This window comes from Schistocerca americana, chromosome 2 (assembly GCF_021461395.2).
Source record: "Schistocerca americana isolate TAMUIC-IGC-003095 chromosome 2, iqSchAmer2.1, whole genome shotgun sequence".
NCBI lineage: Eukaryota > Metazoa > Arthropoda > Insecta > Orthoptera > Acrididae > Schistocerca > Schistocerca americana.
Window position 1 is genome coordinate 32,202,086 of NC_060120.1, and position 19,583 is coordinate 32,221,668.

General features: G+C 43.8%; 1 protein-coding gene across 7 annotated transcripts in view; it reads left to right on the forward strand.

The window, feature by feature from the left end:
* The window catches only part of LOC124589717 (inward rectifier potassium channel 4-like), a 705,609-nt gene that overhangs the window by 224,589 nt on the left and 461,437 nt on the right, over positions 1-19,583 (forward strand). For all 7 annotated transcript variants that reach the window (XM_047131589.1, XM_047131587.1, XM_047131584.1 and 4 more), the window contains exon 2: positions 13,435-13,915. In XM_047131589.1, the coding sequence (XP_046987545.1) occupies positions 13,435-13,915 (481 nt within the window). The remainder of the gene's footprint in view (positions 1-13,434; positions 13,916-19,583) is intronic.

A 19,583-nucleotide genomic window follows, 5' to 3' on the forward strand; every position in this document is an offset into this window, starting at 1 on the left:
CTGGCAGAAGTGAAGCTGTGAGGACGGGGCGTGAGTCGAGCTTGGGCAGCTCAGATGGCAGAGCACTTGCCCGCGAAAGGCAAAGGTCCCGAGTTCGAGTCTCGGTCCAGCACACAGTTTTAATCTGCCAGGAAGTTTCATATCAACGCACACTCAGCTGCAGAGTGAAAACTCATTCTGGAAATCTTTAAATTATTGCAGAACGACCAAATCTGAATCAGCCAGCCGCGCGGAGTGGCCGTGCAGTTTGAGGCGCCATGTCACGGATTGCGCGGCCCCTCCCGCCGGAGGTTCGAGTCCTCCCTCGGGCACGGGTGTTTCACTTGTTCTTTGCATAGATTAGTTTAAGTAGTGTGTAAGATGACCTCAACAGTTAGCTCCTTAAGGAATTCACACACATTTGAACATTTTGAATTAGCAACAAAATTCAAAGTATTTTATTTGAAATAATTTTCCAACGGCTTAGGAAATTTACAGACCAGAAACAAGGATGCACTGAACCATTCGATAACTTAATCGCAACAGCACTGGCCCGGCACTCGGGTCAGAATTATACAATAACTTTCAGAAAACGGCAACACTTCCGTATGTGCAAGGCAGTGGAGCACGTATTTCTTGACCTTAGCCATCACTCTAAATACAGCTTAGATTACAATGCACTCTCAATTAACTCTTAATAAATCACAATATAACAGATTGGAAACCAGAGTGGTAGGCACCCTAGAACGAAGCAGTACCTTCTGGAAAGAACTTAGTAAAGGCAGATGCTCGCCGTTCTAACAGACGCAGTCCGCTCGGAGTAAGCTGGTCGAATACCTCGGTAGGAATCACAGAGCGAGTGAGTGAAAGTTTGAATGTACGTCCCAAGTGCTGTGCCGCTCTCACAACGGCTTCTCACAAGGCACACCAGTATACAGGTAAACCTGTCCGCTATGCCCCTGGCTAGCAAATTCTCTGGAACAACTCGCGCCTCTCGACAGGAGACCAAGTCGTGGCTGTCAGCTGCACTCCCCGTTCTTCTGCCCTCTCCTGCATTCGGCCCGGAAAAACGGCTGAACGGTTTCGCCGAGAACACCGTGCTCACACGGCATGCCACTACTTCCTCCCGGTCTAAGAGTACTGTGCCAGAGAGCTCCACCCGCATACGAGCGCCTCTACATCCACGCGTCTTCCGCCTGCCCCCTGGTGACAACCACCGAAGATGTCTCCTATTGACCGAGAGCGAAGCTCACTTACTCGCCACAGGCGTGATCGATAAATCGCGCGCCACGGCTCAGTATATACTTCATATAAACTTAATGCTTATTTGGAATGCACAGATTATTTTTAATTCGCATGTGAAGCTATACGTCAATCATAACGTTGGTACGTTCTTCGGAAAATACCCCAGGGGTTGTGTTGTCACATGCTTATCACCGCTAACACAGAGTTCCATCAACCCTATGAAATAACAACGTTGACTCATTGGTCAATACTAAAGCAAAGATGTCGTTAACCCGATTGTTGGTTTCAATGACGCAGTTCCTTAATAAGTCTGATGTACTGAAGCTGATACAGCCTTACTTTCCTCCAGCTGCGCGGAATTAGCCGAGCGGTCTAAGGCGCTGCAGTCATGGACTGTGCAGCTGGTCCCGGCGGAGGTTCAAATACTCCCTCGGACATGGGTGCGTGTTTTTGTCCTTAGGATAATGTAGGTTAAGTAGTGTGTAAGGTTAGGGATTGATGACCTTAGAAGTTAAGTCCCATAAGATTCCACAGACAGACAGACTTTCCTCCGATGTTTGAAGTGACTTAGCCAGGCAGCAGTAGGGAACATATAGATTGATGTGCTCTCCAAACTACGGAATAATTTGCCACCCTTCACACGTACAAATCATTAGGAGATGCGAAATAAAAGATAACTAAATCCTACAACCGACCGAGAAATGAATCCCAGACCTTGCTATTTATTCTGTTACATTTATTATTGATTACACTAAGGTGACAACGTCATGGGATGCCTCATAATATCGTATCGGGCCTCATTTTTCCCGGTGCGTTGCAGCAATACTACTTGGCATAGACTCAACAAGTCGTTGGAAGTCCGCTCCAGAAATACTAAGCCATTCTGCCTCCACAGCCGTCCATAATTGCGAAAGTGTTGCCGCTGCAAGATTTTGTGTACGAACTGACCTGTCGATTATAACCCATAAGTTTTCGACGGGAATCATGACAGGCACTCGAATCGTCCATAATGTTCTCCAAACCAATCGCGAACAATTGTGGCCCAGTGAAATGGGGCATTGTCATCCATAAAAATTCCATCGTTATTTGGGAACATGAAATCCACGAATGGCTGCAAATGGTCTCCAGGTAACCGAGCCCAACCATTTCCAGTCAATGATCGGTTTAGTTGGATCAGAGAATCCAGTCCATTCTATGTAAACACGGCTCATACCATTATAGAGCCATCAACAGCTTGCACAGTGTCTTGTTGACAACTTGGGTCCATGGCTTCATGGTGTCTGCACCACACCTCTTCTGCTACGGTCGCAAGTTCGAATCCTGCCTCGGGCATGGACGTGTGTGATGTCCTTAGGTTAGTTAGGTTTAAGTAGTTCTAAGTTCTAGGGGACTGATGACCACAGATGTTAAGTCCCATAGTGCTCAGAGCCATTTGAACCAGCCAGCCACACCTCTTACCAACTGATCGGGACTCATCTGAGCAGGCCACAGTTTCCCACTCGTCTGCAGTCCAAACGATATGATCGCAAGCCCAGAAGAGGCGTAGCAGGGGAAGTCACGCTGTTAGCAAAGACACTCGCATCGGTCGTCTGCTACTAGCCAATTAACGCCAAGTTTCGCCGCACTATCCTAACGAATAAGATCGTCGCACGTCCCAGATTGATTTCTGCGGTTATTTCACGCAGTGTTGCTTGTCTGTTAGCACTGACAACTCTGCGCAAACGCCTCTGCTCTCGGTCGTTAAGTGGAGGGCGTCGACACAGCGCTGACCGTGGTGAGAAGTAATGCCTGGAATTTGGTATTCTCGGCACACTCTTGCACGGAATATCGAATTCCCTAACGATTTCCGGAATGGAATGTCCCATGCGTCTAGCTCCAACTACTATTCCCCGTTCAAAGTCCTTTAATTCCCAGTCGTACGACCATAATCACGTCGGAAACCCTTCAAATGAATCACCTGAGGACAAATGACAGCTCCGACAATGGACTGACCTTTTGTACCCGGTGTAAGCATCGAGCAAAGTGGCGCAGCAGTTAGCACACTGGGCTCGCATTCGGGAAGACAACGGTTCAAACCCGCGTCCGGCCATCCTGATTTAGGATTTCCGTGATTTCTCTAAGTCGCTTCAGACAAATTCCGGGATGGTTCCTTTGAGAGGGCACCGCCGACTTCCTTCCCCATCCTCCCCTAATCCGATGGGGCTGATGACCTCGCTGTTTGGTCCCCTCCCCCGAATCAACTAACCAACCTGGTGCACGCAATACCACAGCCATGTATGTATGTGCATGTCGCTGTCCCATGGCTTTTGTCACCTCACTGAATACTGAAATCAATTAAAAAGCTTTGTACGTAGTACAACAACAAACAATAGTTTACTTACAGTGGGAAAGCATGCCGCGCGGGATTAGCCGAGCGGTCTCAGGCACTGCAGTCATGGACTGTGCGGCTGGGCCCGGCGGAGGTTCGAGTCCTCCCTCGGGCATGGGTGTTTCTCTTTGTCCTTATGATAATTTAGGTTATGTAGTATGTAAGCTTAGGCACTGATGATCTTAGCAGTTAAGTCCCATACGATTTCACACACATTTGAACTTTTTTTTTTGGAAAAGCATATGGAAGTAGACTTTAATAAAAGCTGACAACTACAGTATTCAAAAAATAAGGGCGCATACACAATCTCCAATAATTACACATGGTAAGAAATTTAATTCACCTTCTGTTGAGAGGCACCTTCACTGTTATTCTTAAGCGATGGCATTTCTTCCGCATGATGGAGTTCCCATTCATCAGTATCCACGTCCTAATCAATGATTCTGTAGTCAGGATGCGTTCTGCTTTGGCAAAATGCTGTCTACAGAAATTGTCTGGAACAGTAACTTTCAGTCTTATCTTTCATACCTGCTTTAGCTTTCAGCGTCGTCATTGTCTGCTATATCGTTTACGATACTATCGAGAAAGTTTGACTCTTTTGCACCAATGTACCGTCTTCGGCATGGATTATTCCAAGAATGCTGCATTTCACTATAAAACAACTCCAGGCAGCGAGAGTGGATAAAACAGTGCAGAAGAACTTCGTTTATAACAAGGCGTGAATTGTTTTGAGGCACACGGAGCGATCTGCTCTAGCTCGATGCAATAAATACTGAAAGTTCTTAAGAAATGTTACTAGATAAGCTAAAAGTAGGAACTCCGCAAGCAGGAGACACACATCTCAGTATAAAATTAAAATATTGTGGGATCTTGTGAAGACAGTGTCAAGACACTCTTTAGCAAAAATGAAAATAGTTTCCGAGAAATCGAAGTATTATCGATTTTGATGTGCTGCAGTTACAGGACAGGAGGAAATGTCTTGCTCGCTTGGACAGTCTGTATACAGCTCACATTCAGTTTCCGTGCGCGTAGTTTTCGCAGTAACCTTTACTCTTTAACAAGGTGAAACCTATTGTGAATTATATAATGATTACTTTAAATTAAATACGTTTTATTGTGAACAAGGAAAATAAATTTGCATGATAGTTTTGAAACGAAATAAAATGATAGTCTTGGGTCCTTCGACCACCTAGTGCAGGTCTTTCTCTTTGATGTTATTTTGATGACTTGCGCGTCTTCAGATGAAGATGAAATGCAATTCCTAGGACATCACAAAGACTCAGTCTCCGAGCGAAGAAAATCTCTGACCCGGCCGGGAAAAAGTGTGGGACCCCGCGATCTAGGGGTTGTAATGCTAACCACTTTTTTTTTCTTTCTTTCAATCTATTTCTTCGTCTTTTTTTCGTCAGTGATTCTGTGCGGATGCTACATAACATCTTTCAAAATCTATCGATGGGAAACGGAACTCAGTTTTTTTTTTCTTTTTCTTTTTTTTTTTTACTACGGAGGGTGACCCGCCAGTTGACCGAACATGCTGGGCTATCGAGCCAGCTCCAGTCAGTGTCGGCGAGGAAGTGACTTTACAGGACTTCTAACACAGGACTCTCTCCAGAAGTACTTGGTCGCTCTGAATATGTCATTCTGCTGTGCTCCCTGTTTCTTTAGATTGCTTCATTCATCAGTCGAATACTTTGTTAAGGGGGGCCACTTCTGGATGTAACTACCTCCTTAAGGTCTTTTCTATGGATTGTCTTCTGATGAAACATATCAGTTCTTGTTGCCAGGGTTTCCCTTCTTCCTTCTCCTGTCTGTTGTACTCTCCACAGAGCGTATTGCTCACGGGCAAGAGTGGTGATGGAAGCGCGTTGGTATCCATGGTGGATGAGGGCGCTGAAATTGCTGGCACAATTGTTAAGGTACCGCTGTAGAAGTTTTCAGAGTTTCGTTGTACGGATAAATTGGAGGACAAGTCATTAAGCCCGTATCAACCATTAGAAATAATGATACAAAGAACTCACGTGTACAGTTACGTACTGCTATAAGGAACTATAAGCAAAGAAAAAAAGAAATCAAAAGTGCAACGAGCTTAATTTTTTTTAAAGACCAATGACAACACCATCTATACAATACGAAAGTGAAGCCTGGGTGCCGGCCGGAGTGGCCGAGCGGTTCTAGGCGCTGCAGTCCGGAACCGCGGGACTGCTACGATCGCAGGTTCGAATCCTGCCTCGGGCATGGATGTGTGTGATGTCCTTAGGTTAGTTAGGTTTAAGTAGTTCTAAGTTCTAGGGGACTGATGACCTCAGAAGTTAAGTCCCATAGTGCTCAGAGCCATTTGAACCATTTGCGCTATTTAAGATACAACAACGAATTTTCGAGAAATATGGAAATATTACCTTGACTTCATAGAGGTACACGGAAATATTACCTTGACTTCATAGAGGTACACAGCAATAATGAAGACAGTGAAACTGAACAACCAGCGGGACCAAACAAAAACATCGAGCGATCGAGAAAGAGACTATCTTTCCTCGAGAGAGGTTCACAGTCATATAAAACTTTTCATTGCTACCTTTGACGAAATTGTTTTATAATAATACATTCGTACGGCACTCTATCGTTGCCTATCTGCTTCTCACTGTAAGGAGAAGTCACAAACATCATATTGTCAGTGCTTACAAACGATAGAAGATCGTTTTTCAATTCGTCCAAAACTCAGAGAAAATTCATATTTCCATCGGGAATCGAACATTTGATCGCTACATACGAACAGTGACGAGTATAATTAAAAAACATTTGGCATATTCTAACACACGAAAATCCATTTTCTATTTTTTTCCCTTTGTGTCGTGCATTAAATCCAAGTGTGACAGGATGGGAAGAACTCTGTGCACACGCCCTTCATTCTTACATTCGAATTTTTTGAGCGGAAGAAGAAAGGACGATTGCATGTAGTGAGTATCGAATTGCACCACAAGACCATTTAGGCACCTAAACACGGAAAATTACTAAGTTTTGAAAGTTGTGTTTTGGACACACGGCGTAGAATAATACGGAAGCCCAAGTCTGAAAGCTTGGCAGCTGTTGTAGTTGGAAAGGATGTGGGAGCAACAGGTGGTAACAGACAACGAGATCATGTGATATAACGAGAGTTATTATCGGAGCGATGGCAGGAATAACTGCTTCGTTCGCAGCTGGAGCAACATTCGCAGTAATTGAATGAAAACAAATGATGTAAGACAGCTCGTGTCTTCATCTCTTTGCTGACTGGAGCAGGCTTAAAAAACAATCTAATAGTTTATTTTATTTATTTGTTGATTATTTTCCAACATGAAACATGCGCCATGGAAGTTATCATAGGTTATGTTTGGGTGTTTTACTTGTTTATAACATCCAAACGTTGGATACGACTATTACTATTTCATCACCAGTATACTACAATGTACTCAACCCCAGAAACATTAATTGCTATTAACTGCTAATACTTCAGAAACTTCTTACTGGTCTGTTCGAGTAGCTTAACACGAAGCACGCTAGATTAGTGAGACAAGGAGATTGTCCTAGTTCACCAGTCATCCTGAGATTGACTTTTGGACGATTTTCCACGCTCGTTTAGGCAGATGTAGGGCTGGTTCTCAGTTCCCTACATAGGAAATAAGATACACGAACAGTTAAAGTACGGCGACACACACAACTCAGAGACAGGAGGCACACACGACTTCCCTTAGATCAACCGACTGTGGTGAGAGGAATGCCATCCATCCCAAAAGTTAAAAAAATAAGTTTGGCAAATCATGAAAACAGAGGACCCTGTATGAAGAGTTTCTGCGCCTGGAAAGAGAGATTTAAAAAAAAAATACTTACCTAAAATACGGAAAATGGGCTTCTTGATTATGGACAGTATTCCTTTCGGTTAAATTTGAAGGAGAATTGTAGGCCGTGTATCTTTTATAGCGGATATCGTTAATTACCGCAGCATAAAGAAACGTTAAGCTGAAAATTACAACACTGATAATAAATCTAAAAAATTCTCCTGTCCGTTTGTCTTCTTGAACACGCTTCTCCAAAACCACGAATTTTCATGGGGATTCCGGAGGTAAAAATCAAATGGCTCTGAGCACTATGGGACTTAACTTCTGAGGTCATCAGTCCCCTAGAACGTAGAACTACTTAAACTTATCTAACCTAAGGACATCACACACATCCATGCCCGAGGCAGGATTCGAACCTGCGATCGTAGCGGTCCCGCGGTTCCAGACTGTAGCGCCTAGAACCGCTCGGCCACCCCGGCCGGCTCCGCAGGTAATTTGAGCATAACTTGGGGCACCGTAAAGGCTATAGTTCATCAAAATCGGTTCACGAAAAAAATACCGTGAATTAAAGTTTTATCTAAAACCGTCGTATCTGTCTGTCTGTTTGAACACGCTAATCTCCAAAACTACTAGACGAATTTTTATGGCTTTTCACCGGTAACTTTGGCATAGCTTGCAGCACCGTATGGGTTTCATTTCGTCAAAATCGGATCATCGATATCGTAACTGAAAAGTTTATCCGTACCAAAATGATAAATGAGAAAGTAATCTTTTAGACGAAGTTTGGAATCGGGATAGCTTGAACCATGAGGAAGAACATAGTCCACTGCCGAAAGTGTGTACTACAATGTACTTACTAAATTGAACATTATTACGCGAATTAGGGAACAATATTTACTCTCTGAAAAAGCTATTTATTCTTTTACTTTTTATCTTTGCAAATTAGTCCAAAACCACGGTAAATAAGCAAATGCAGGTTTAAGTTTCCAGTCTATATCATTTCAAACGGATGTCATAATGGTATTCATTCAACAATTGATTAACTGACGAAATGTTTCATTGATTCACTCATTCATATTTTCTAACTGAGCAAACTGTCTTTAGTGACCTCGATGTCGTCAGCATCTTTACTGTTACTTCCTTACTCCTTCGCAACGTGCATTACATAAAACCGTGATCATTCGTATGACATTTCGTATTAACCTAACCAGTCACAAACAGTCGAGACCTCAAAGCGATACCGACGAAACTGAGGATAGATGGGTCATAGATAAGTTAACGAACATATTCTTTTACACAACCTATCACCTACGAATTATTCATGTGATACACCCGTAATATTCTAAGAATAAATAATAAAAATTGTATACACATTACATTTTTACAGGTATGTGAATAAATTAGCCTACCCTGAGTTTCATTACATGATCTATACCATCGTCGAAATAGCCGCTCAGCTCTGTCGAATACTGCAATATTCTGTTTGTTGCGAAACTCATCATACGCTAAGGCAACCAACTTATCTCCAACGACGGTAGGTGAAATGTAAAGCAGATTATTAACAAGTACCTAGAGAAACGATCGAAGTGGCATGAAAACAGGAGAGCACACAGATCACGTAATAAATCCTGCATGGCCTATCCTCCCTCCCCAACGCTGAAACAGCTGTGCTCGTTCTACAACAATGAAATGTTTGAGGACTCCATCATCGTGTTGAACCAAGAGGCTGCTACTCGCATTAAGCTGTCGTATGTCCAGCATTTCAGTGTGGTACGCAAAAATGGATTCTACGCCGCTCCAGTTAAACGTGCTTCCAGAAGTCTAAGTCCTTGAAGATTACAGCACAATTATTCTTAGAAAAACTTTGTGAGATCTGAGAGTAGTCCCACACAGGTCTCATAGCCCCAGGTACGACCATTCCAGCTGTTAAAATAAACAGAACTTGTGAAGCGGTTATCATGTAGTAAACAGAATCGTTAGCAATTGTATGAAAAAATCACTGGCCAGTTTAATACGAATTGCGAAGTCGGATGTTTCCAGCACCTGCATCTTCCGAAAGTAGTACACCTGTAGACTGCACTACTGACATGCCCGCCGGTTACGTGTTACGTGTTCATAACACTTGCCAGAGAACGCGTACTATCTGAAGGTGCATTGGTAAACTTCTGTACTAAGGCATCCCCAAATTTCACCGAGCGAGGTGGCGCAGCGGTTAGCATACTGGACTCGCATTCGGGAGGACGACGGTTCAAACCCACGTCCGACCATCCTGATTTAAGTTTTCTGTGATTTCCCTAAATCGCTTCAGGCAAATGCCGGGATGATTCCTTTGGAAGGGCACGGCCGATTTCCTTCCCCATCGTTCCATAATCCGATGGGACCGATGACCTCGCTATTTGGTCCCCTCCCCCAAATTAGACAGCCAGCTCAAATTTCAGTATTCTCACAACGGCCCTTTCAGTACCAACGTACTCAGGAAAAAAAATATCGTTTCTTGAAGGTGTCACTAAAGTGCGCGAAAGATGCTGTAGTGTAGATATCTCCTGTTAGGAAACTGATGCGTAGTACTGAACTCAAAGAATTTATAGTTCATGCTGGATCTCTTATTTCACTTGCATCAGACACAGAACTAATATTATTTGTGCCCCGGAGGAGTTTAATGTGATTCTTTCTTCATATATCTTACATTAATGATTTTACGGATAGTCAACCTCAGAATTTGTCCAGAAGACGCAGCTACCGTGAAAACTGCATTAATATCAGGTTAGACGTTGACAGAATATCGGCCTCATCCAAAGACTGACAAGAAGCTATTAAAGTAGAGAAGTGTGAAATACTGCACATCGTTAAAGTAAGATCCGCCACTTTTACAAAATACTACAGTTGGATATTTCGAAGAAAGACAACTTATAAACAGATCACGCCACCTAAGGGATGAAAACGCCCGCTTGCTAGCTGCAACATGCATGTAATTGAATGCCACGCAAAATTAGTAACTAGTAGCGACAGGTATCGTCCGCAATTAAAGACGACGTGGATTGACTTATAGTTTATTGACCTTCAAACGATAGCAGGCCTAACTATGTCCTCCTCATTCACAATGATATAACTGTCAAACTAATATCCGTTTATTCAAGAGAAGCCACTGTTTGTCATGTTGCCGGGCTTGGTGGCCGAGCGGTTCTAGGCGCTACAGTCTGGAATCGCGCGACCGCTACGATTGAAGGTTCGAGTCCTGCCTCGGGCATCGATGTGTGTGATGTCCTTAGGTTAGTTAGGTTTAAGTAGTTCTAAGTCCTCGGGGACTGATGACCTCAGAAGTTAAGTCCCATAGCGCTCAGAGCCTTTCTTTTGTCATGTTCGTCATGAATCTGATTATCAATATAGTAAAGTCGCCTATAAATTTTTCTGCGTGTCAGTGTCCACGTTAACAGTGGATATTCACCCAACTGGTCCCGTAAATTTACTTCTGTTCAGAGCGAAATATTCAAAATATATGTGTGAATTCCTAAGGTACCAAACTGCCGAGGTCATCGGCCCCTAGACTTACACACTACCTAAACTAACGAAATCTAACTTATGCTAAGAACGACACACACACACCCATGCCCCAGAGAGGACTCTAACCTCCGGCGGGACCAGCCGCGCAAGCAATGACATGGCGCCTCTAACCGCGTGGCCACTCAGTGGGGCGACGAAATATCCTGAATTTCGTACTTCTAGCTAACCTTTACGAATCAAATAACGTACCCCTCGGAATAACTGGTAAACACCCCCTACCTTTTACGTATCCATTTGACAGATGTTCTCAGATGTTTAGTCAGCCGACCTCAGCTCCTATCTCCAAAAGCACCGCCGACTCCGCGTACTCGCAGGCAGTATCAGGGCGACACGACAATGTCACAGCGACTGGAAAAGACGCTTAACAACAAAACATTCTATGGCTGCGGCTACTGTGGGGGCGAATCGCTTGGCGCCAGCTGTGAAGGTGAGACAGGCCGCACTGATCACTAGCTCATTAAACTAGTTCAAATGGTTCAGATGGCTCTAAGCAATATAGGACTCAACATCTGAGGTCATCAGTCTCCTAGACTCAGAATTACTTAAACCTAACTAACCTAAGGACATCACACACATCCATACCCGAGGCAGGATTCGAACCTTCGACCGTAGCAGCAGCGCAGTTCTGGACTGAGGCGCCTAGAACCGCTTAGCTACAGCGGCCGACCAAATTTTATCGAGGGGGTGGATGTGCACGGATATGGAGACAGCCTCGTGAATCCACGGACCCTGCATGTCAGCAAGGGACTGTCCTAGCTGGTGGAGGCTCTGTAATGGTGTGTGGTGTGTGCAGTTGGAGTGATAAAGGACCCCTGACACGTCTAGATACGTCTCTGGCATGTGCAACGTACGCAGGCATCCTGTCTGATTACCTGTATCCATTCATGTCCATTGTGCATTCCGAGGGACTTGTGAAAATTCCAGCAGGACAAAGTGACACCCCACACGTCCAGAATTGCTACAGAGCGGCTCCAGGAACACTCTTCTGAGTTTAGACACTTCTGGTGGCCATCAAACTCCGCAGACATGAACGTTATGGAGCATATCTGGGATCCCATGCAACGTGCTGTTCAAAAGAGATCTCCACACCCTCATAAACTTTAGGATTTATGGACAGCATTGCAGGTTTCATGGTGTCAGTTCTCTCCAGCATACTTCAGACATTAGTCCAGTCCCTGGCACGTCGTGTTGCGACACTTCTGCGTGCTCGCGGGAGCCATACATGATATTAGACAGGTGTAACAACTTCTTTGGCTCTTCAGTGTAATATATATATATATATATATATATATATATATATATATATATATATATATATATATATCAAAAAGTTAGTATAAACTTGAAAACTTAATAAACCACGGAATAATGAAGGTAGAGAGGTAGAAATTGACACACATGCTTGGAATGACATGGGGTTTTGTTAGAACCACCCCATATTGCTAGACGCGTGAAAGATCTCTTGCGTGCGTCGTTTGGTGATGATAGTGTGTTCAGACGCCACTTTCGTTATGGTTGGCCTCCCAGGTCGCCAGACCTCAGTCTGTGCGATTATTGGCTTTGGGGTTACCTCAAATCGCAAGTGTATCGTGATCGACCGACATCCCTTGGGATGCTGAAAGACAACATTCGACGCCAATGCCTCACCATAACTCCGAACATGCTTTACAGTGCTGTTCACAACATTATTCCTCGGCTACAGCTATTGTTGAGGAATTATGGTGGACATTTTGAGCATTTCCTGTAAAGAATATCGTCTTTGCTTTGTCTTACTTTGTTATGCTAATTACTGCTATTCTGATCGGATGAAGCGCCATCTGTCGGACATTTTTTGATTTTTTTGTATTGTTTTTTGGTCTAATAAAACCCCATGTCATTCCATTTGCCTTTTTTTGGTTCTAATAAAACCTCATGTCATTCCAAGCACGTGTGTCAATTTCTACATCTCTATCTACATTATTCCGTGATTTATTCAGTTTTCAAATTTATACTGACTTTTTGATCACCCGGTATGAATGGTTCAAATGGCTCTGAGCACGATGGGTCTCAACATCTATGGTCATCAGTCCCCTAGAACTTAGAACTACTTAAACCTAACTAACCTAAGGACATCACACACATCCATGACCGAGGCAGGATTCGAACCTGCGACCGTAGCGGTCGCGCGATTCTGGACTGAAGCGCCTAGAACCGCACGGCCGCACCGGCCGGCACACCCGGTATATATCTCCACACTGCGATAGAATAATTCTTGAGCACCGCGCTCTACTGTTCACTTCTATACAGCAGCTGCTTTAATGCCCCATATCAGTGCCTGCTCCTCTTCGCTGTCGCATTATTTATCTTGTATTTCTTGAGCTGGAGATGATTCGCAGTTAGCTGCATTTAGTGTGAGCTGCCATTCACGACTTTAAGCGGATCTGCAGCGTGACGAGACGCCGTGTAGAGCGTGGCCGCCTGTGTCCGCAGATACCGGCAGACGCGGTTCAGCTCGCGGCGGGTGCGGAAGCGCGTCATCTTCAAGAACGGCGACTGCAACGTGGTGCAGGGCAACGTGGCGAAGCGGCGCCGCCGCTACCTGCAGGACATCTTCACGACGCTGGTGGACGCGCAGTGGCGCTGGACGCTGCTCGTCTTTGCCATGAACTTCGTGCTCAGCTGGCTGGCGTTCGCCGTCATCTGGTGGCTGATCGTGCTCTCGCACGGCGACCTGGAGCCCGAGCACAACGAGAAGGTGGCCGCCGCGCTCGGCCGAAACCTCTCCGACGTCGACGCCGGCTGGCGGCCCTGCGTCCGCGACGTGTCCGGCTTCGCCTCGTGCTTCCTCTTCAGCGTCGAGACGCAGCACACCATCGGCTACGGCTCCAAGCACACCACCGAGGAGTGCCCCGAGGCCATCTTCGTCATGTGCCTGCAGAGCATCTGCGGCGTCATGATACAGGCGTTCATGGTGAGTAAGAGCAAAGTTCATTTTCAAAAGTCTCTGTTCTGTCTCGTGTAACTAAACAGCTCGTAGTATTAAAACATCAGATGAAATACCTGCTCCGAATTAGGTGCGACCACTGCGCGAAGCATAAGTAAGTAACAGTGATTATGTCCAATAAGACAGTAAAGTCCATGTTGATACGTTACGGCCTCTCTATACAGTGTGGTCCATTGATCGTGACAGGGCCAAATATCTCACGAAATAAGCGTCAAACGAAAAAACTACAAAGAACGAAACTTGTCTGGCTTGAAGCGGGAAACCAGGTGGCTCTATGGTTGGCCCGCTAGATGCCGCTGCCATTGATCAAACGGATATCAACTGCGTTTTTTAAAAATAGGAACCCCCATTTTTATTACATATTCGTGTAGTATGTAAAGAAATATGAATGTTTTAGTTGGACCACTTATTTCACTTTGTGATAGATGGCGCTGTAATAGTCACAAACACGTGGCTCACAGTTTTAGACGAACAGTTGGTAACATGTAGGTTTTTTAAATTAAAATACGGAACATAGGTACGATTGAACATTTTATTTCGATTGTTCCAATGTGACACATGTACATTTGTGAACTTATCATTTCTGAGAACGCATGCTGTTATAGCGTGACTACCTGCAAATACCACATTAATGCAGTAAATGCTGAAAATGATGTCCGTCAACCTCAATGCATTTGGCAATACGTGTAACGACATCCTCTCAACAGCGAGTAGTTCGCCTTCCGTAATGTTCGCACATGCATTGACAATGCGCTGACGCATGTTGTCAGCCGTTGTCGGTGGATCACGATAGCAAATATCCTTCAACTTTCACCACAGAAAGAAATCCGGGTGCGTCAGATCCGGTGAACGTGCGGGCCATGGTATGGTGCTTCGACGACCAATCCACCTGTCATGAAATATGCTATTCAATACCGCATCAACCGCACGCGAGCTATGTGCCGGACATCCATCATGTTGGAAGTATATTGCCATTCTGTCATGCAGTGAAACATCTTGTTGTAACATCGGTAGAACATTACGTAGGAAATTAGCATACACTGCACCATTTAGATTGTCATCGATAAAATGGGGGCCCATTATCCTTCCTCCCATAATGCCGCACCATACGTTAACCCGCCAAGGCCGCTGATGTTACACTTGTCACAACCATCGTGGATTTTCCGTTGCCCAATAGTGCTTATTATGCCGGTTTACGTTACCGCTGTTGGTGAATGACGCTTCGTCGTTAAATAGAACGCGTGCAAAATATCTGTCATCGTCCTGTAATTTCTGTTGTGCCCAGTGGCAGAACTGTACACGACATTCAAAGTCGTCGCCATGCAATTCCTGGTGCATAGAAATATGGTACGGGTGCAATCGATGTTGATGTAGCATTCTCAACACCGACGTTTTTGAGATTCCCGGTTCTCGCGCAGTTTGTCTGATACTGAAGTGCGGATTAGCCGCGACAGCAGCTAAAACACCTACTTGGGCATCATCATTTGTGGCAGGTCGTGGTTGACGCTTCACATGTCGCTGAACATTTCCTGTTTCCTTAACTATCCGGCGAACGGTTCCGGACACTTGGATGATGTCGTCCAGGATACCGAGCAGCATACATAGCACACGCCCGATGGGCATTTTGATCATAATAGCCACACATCAACACGATAGCGACCTTTTCCGCAATTTTATACGTTTGTGACTATTACAGCGCCATCTATGACAAAGCGAAAAAAGTGGTCCAAGTAAAACATTCATATTTCTTTACGTACTACACGAATATGTAATAAAATTGGAGGTTCCTATTTAAAAAACGCAGTCGATATCCGTTTGACGTATGGCAGCGCCATCTAGCGGGCCAACCGTAGCGCCATCTGGTTTCCCCCTGCAAGCTAGACGGGTTTCGTTCTTTGTAGTATTTTCGTTTGATGCTTATTTCGGGAGATATTTGACCCGGTCACTATCAATGGACCACCCTGTATAATGACAAAGTGAAGATATTGAAAGAATTTCTCCTGAAAAATTGGCCTTCGATCCTGGGCAGTCGTTTGAATTGGCAGTCCACTCACATTGGGGAACTCTTCAGTATTCTGGAGCCACAAGTGAAATACAATTTCCTATTTCTGTCACTATTAACTAGTCTAACTAGGAGGACGTGTTTCGGTAAATATGTGGAACTTAGTGGTACTTAGTTCTGTTGTCTGTCTCTCACACACACACCAAAATCATTTGAATATTTAAACAGTTTGTTTTCTAGAAATGACATATAGTTTAGGTATTTTCGCGTTACTGCTAAATTATTCATTACTGATACACATCTAGAAATGAACAGTTTCTGTCATCTAAATATTTGCATTTCACTGCACTAAATAACGAGCACCAAAACTGTAATATGCAGATGCCGCACGGAAGAGTACTTCCTGCTATGTAGCATTACTTCTAAATATACTCCGCCGGAAACAACGTTACTTGCCGGCTGCTTCCGTGTGGCACTGTTCACTAACACCTAGACATAGCGGCGGTCTGGAAGGAAACTATAGTATGCTCCATATATACATCATGCGAACGGAAAATATGTAGCAGTATGAACTACGCGTCGTATCTGGTGTTATTCATATTCTTAAAATCTTAATTTCTGTGACAATAAAAGTAATTTTGGCAGTCGGAGTCGTGTACAAGGTGTAGGTTCTAACTAGTATCGCTGAAGAATCAGAGAATTAAATTTCATTACGTGAAAATATGCCAGATAAGATTGCGACGCACGACATACAAATTTCTAAATAGAAATGAAGGCTCTTTAAGTAAATATGCACGTTACTTGATGTGATATTCTTTTCGTATTATTGTAGTTTAAGGTATTAATGCAAAATATTTAAGGGTGAATACATTAAAATACTCTTTTAATTGTATCGCAATTAATATAGATGAATTCCGTCTCCTTCAGTAGAAGATAATCAACAGAAAACGGGTTCAGAATATATAGCGTTTTCATTTTATCAACACATAACAATCAGCGAGTGGAGTTAATGAGCATCAACAAAAGCTACAATAGTAGTACAAGACACGGTGAGTCAGGAGTGAAGGTACATTGTTTTAGGGGTGAAGTATTAGTGATTCTAAACAAAAAAACGTCGTATGAACATATGTCCTGTTCTTAACAGTTTCAATTGAGACTAATGAAAGCAATTGGGAACAGGACAAATGTAGATCATAGTAAATGAAATATTGTGATTTGATGTCTCGGTTAACGGAGTACTTTTCCTCACAAAAGATGCTCAAAAAGTACACCGTCTAACGCTAAGCATTTTTGCAGCTCTTGACGACAGCTGCTGTACTGCTGATCTCAGCTCATTCGGACGGTCTATTACTTGAGCACACGCGTGTACAATACGAGCGAGAAACTCATCCTTTGTGCCCACTCTGTAGACTTCGCCCTTAAGCCAACCCCAGAAACAGTAATCTAATAGAGTAATACCGCGTGACCCCGGTGGTCAAGAAATGACTCCGTGGCGACCGATACAACGCCCAAGATACGTTTCAGTGATGTACCGCCACTGACCGTACAGAATGGTCAGTAAAGAAAACACTACGTAGCCTAATGTCGCTTTGTAGTATTCACACGTGGATTCTGCTGAAGATGGAAATGCAACTGAAGCCAATGATTTTCAAACAGCTGTGTGTCGGATACTGTTAAGGAAAAGACATATGTTGAAATGGTTCAAATGGCTCTGATCACTATGGGACTTAACATCTGAGGTCATCAGTCCCCTAGAACGTAGAACTACTTAAACCTAACTAACCTAAGGACATCACACACATCCATGCCCGAGGCAGGATTCGAACCTGCGGCCGTAGCGGTCGCGCGGTTCCAGACTGTAGCGCCTAGAACCGCTCGGCCACTCCGGCCGGCGGACATACGTTCATTTGAAGATTTTTGTCCAGTATCACCAGTACTACCGCCCCTCGAAGTATGTGCTTGATACAACTTTCGTGCCAAGTGCACACTCGTAACTTTTCTTTCTAAATAATCTGTACGCGCAAATGATACACTATAAGAAGACAAATAATAACGAAGAAACTTTACTGTATAGCCTAGTTTATTTCTGTGAGTATAAGATTTTGCAGATAGTCAAGAAAGCCATAAAAGATAGTTAAACGCCATTTCAGTTACACATAGATAAAGACCACTTTCGAAGACGCTACATACCGCCAGACGTAACACTGCAATTTTTAACCGAAGTATCAGCCACTAGAAAACCCACAAAATGGAATAATACTTGTAAGCTTGGAAAAGGGTCGAGTCGCTTAAATAGCAGGTTAGAATTGAGTAGCTGAAATCTGGACGAGTATAACTGAAATCAGCGCTAACAACCTGTTGGCGACCACTATGACCCGCGTCTCATTGGTCTGTGTCAAATATTAAAGCTACAACCTGTCTGGATACCTGGAATAAATGTGTCATGATATGATAAAACACCAATAACCACTATTTCATGAAACATCCGCTTCATGTGTGTTGTAACCGATTTCATAGTTCTTAGTCATTTAACACAGTTGGTGCATGCCGCAATCATCTTCTCATCCACTCTTGTGCTCTGAGCGCTAATTGTGATGGTTAATTTCGATTTAATACAGAGTGTGGAACACCATTTTGCACTGAAATTCGCGCCGTGACTCCTGTATTCAATTCTACGAGACAAGAGGTTGAGAAGCTGTCGCCATCCACAATCGCTCAGCCGTCGCCTACATCTCATGGAGATTAGTGAGAGCCAGTTCCAACGTGCACACATCTGTGCTGAGTAGGACAGAGGTCACATAACTTGAGCTGGGAAATGGTTGAAACCGTCGTAATCTCAGCGGACTATTTCTCAAACTATTATTTTGTGGTTCAAGGTTTCTTTTGTCCATGTTTTCTTCCTAATATATAATTAGTATATGTGGTTCTGCCTTAAGCAAATTCAGTTTTTATTGTTTTGATACCCCAACGTGTTTTGGAGAATTTTCTGTGAGGGTAAATTAACCCACTGAAGATGGTGAAACTTCACCGAAACATTTTTGAATACTAAAACAGGAAGAATTGTGTTTGCTCAAGGCAGAACCACATTGACCACTGCCTATGTTCGACTTCAGCGTGCAATAACCACACACAGACGGCGGGTGGCAGTGGTAGCAGTGGGTGGTTTTAACATTTTTTAATGTTCGGGATAATAAGTTACCGTCTCTTTATCTATGAACAGATGATGAATGCAGCTAGCCGCTAACTTTGTGTAATGTCTTGTCTGTATAGACGAGTATCTGTTGCCTTTAAGATCCCTTCACCTTCACACATATATCACTACATTAAAGTAAGGGCCTCCCATTTCTTGGCTGATCCGTGATAAGACAGGCGAAAAATTAGAGTAATGGAGGATTATTAGTATTATCTATATTTTTCATTCGCTTTCTCTCTTTGTCTCCTTTATCTATGTACAGTTTTTAATATAATATTTCATTACGTGAAATCAGCCAAATAGAATCTTTGGTGGAGTCCTTCGTCTTGGTTATCAGCGGCTGGCTTGCTGTAAGAGATCTTTACATTTATTATTACTGTTAAACACTGCATTCAGTCGGGAGAATCAATCGTGTGGACAATTTGCCCTTTTACGAAAGA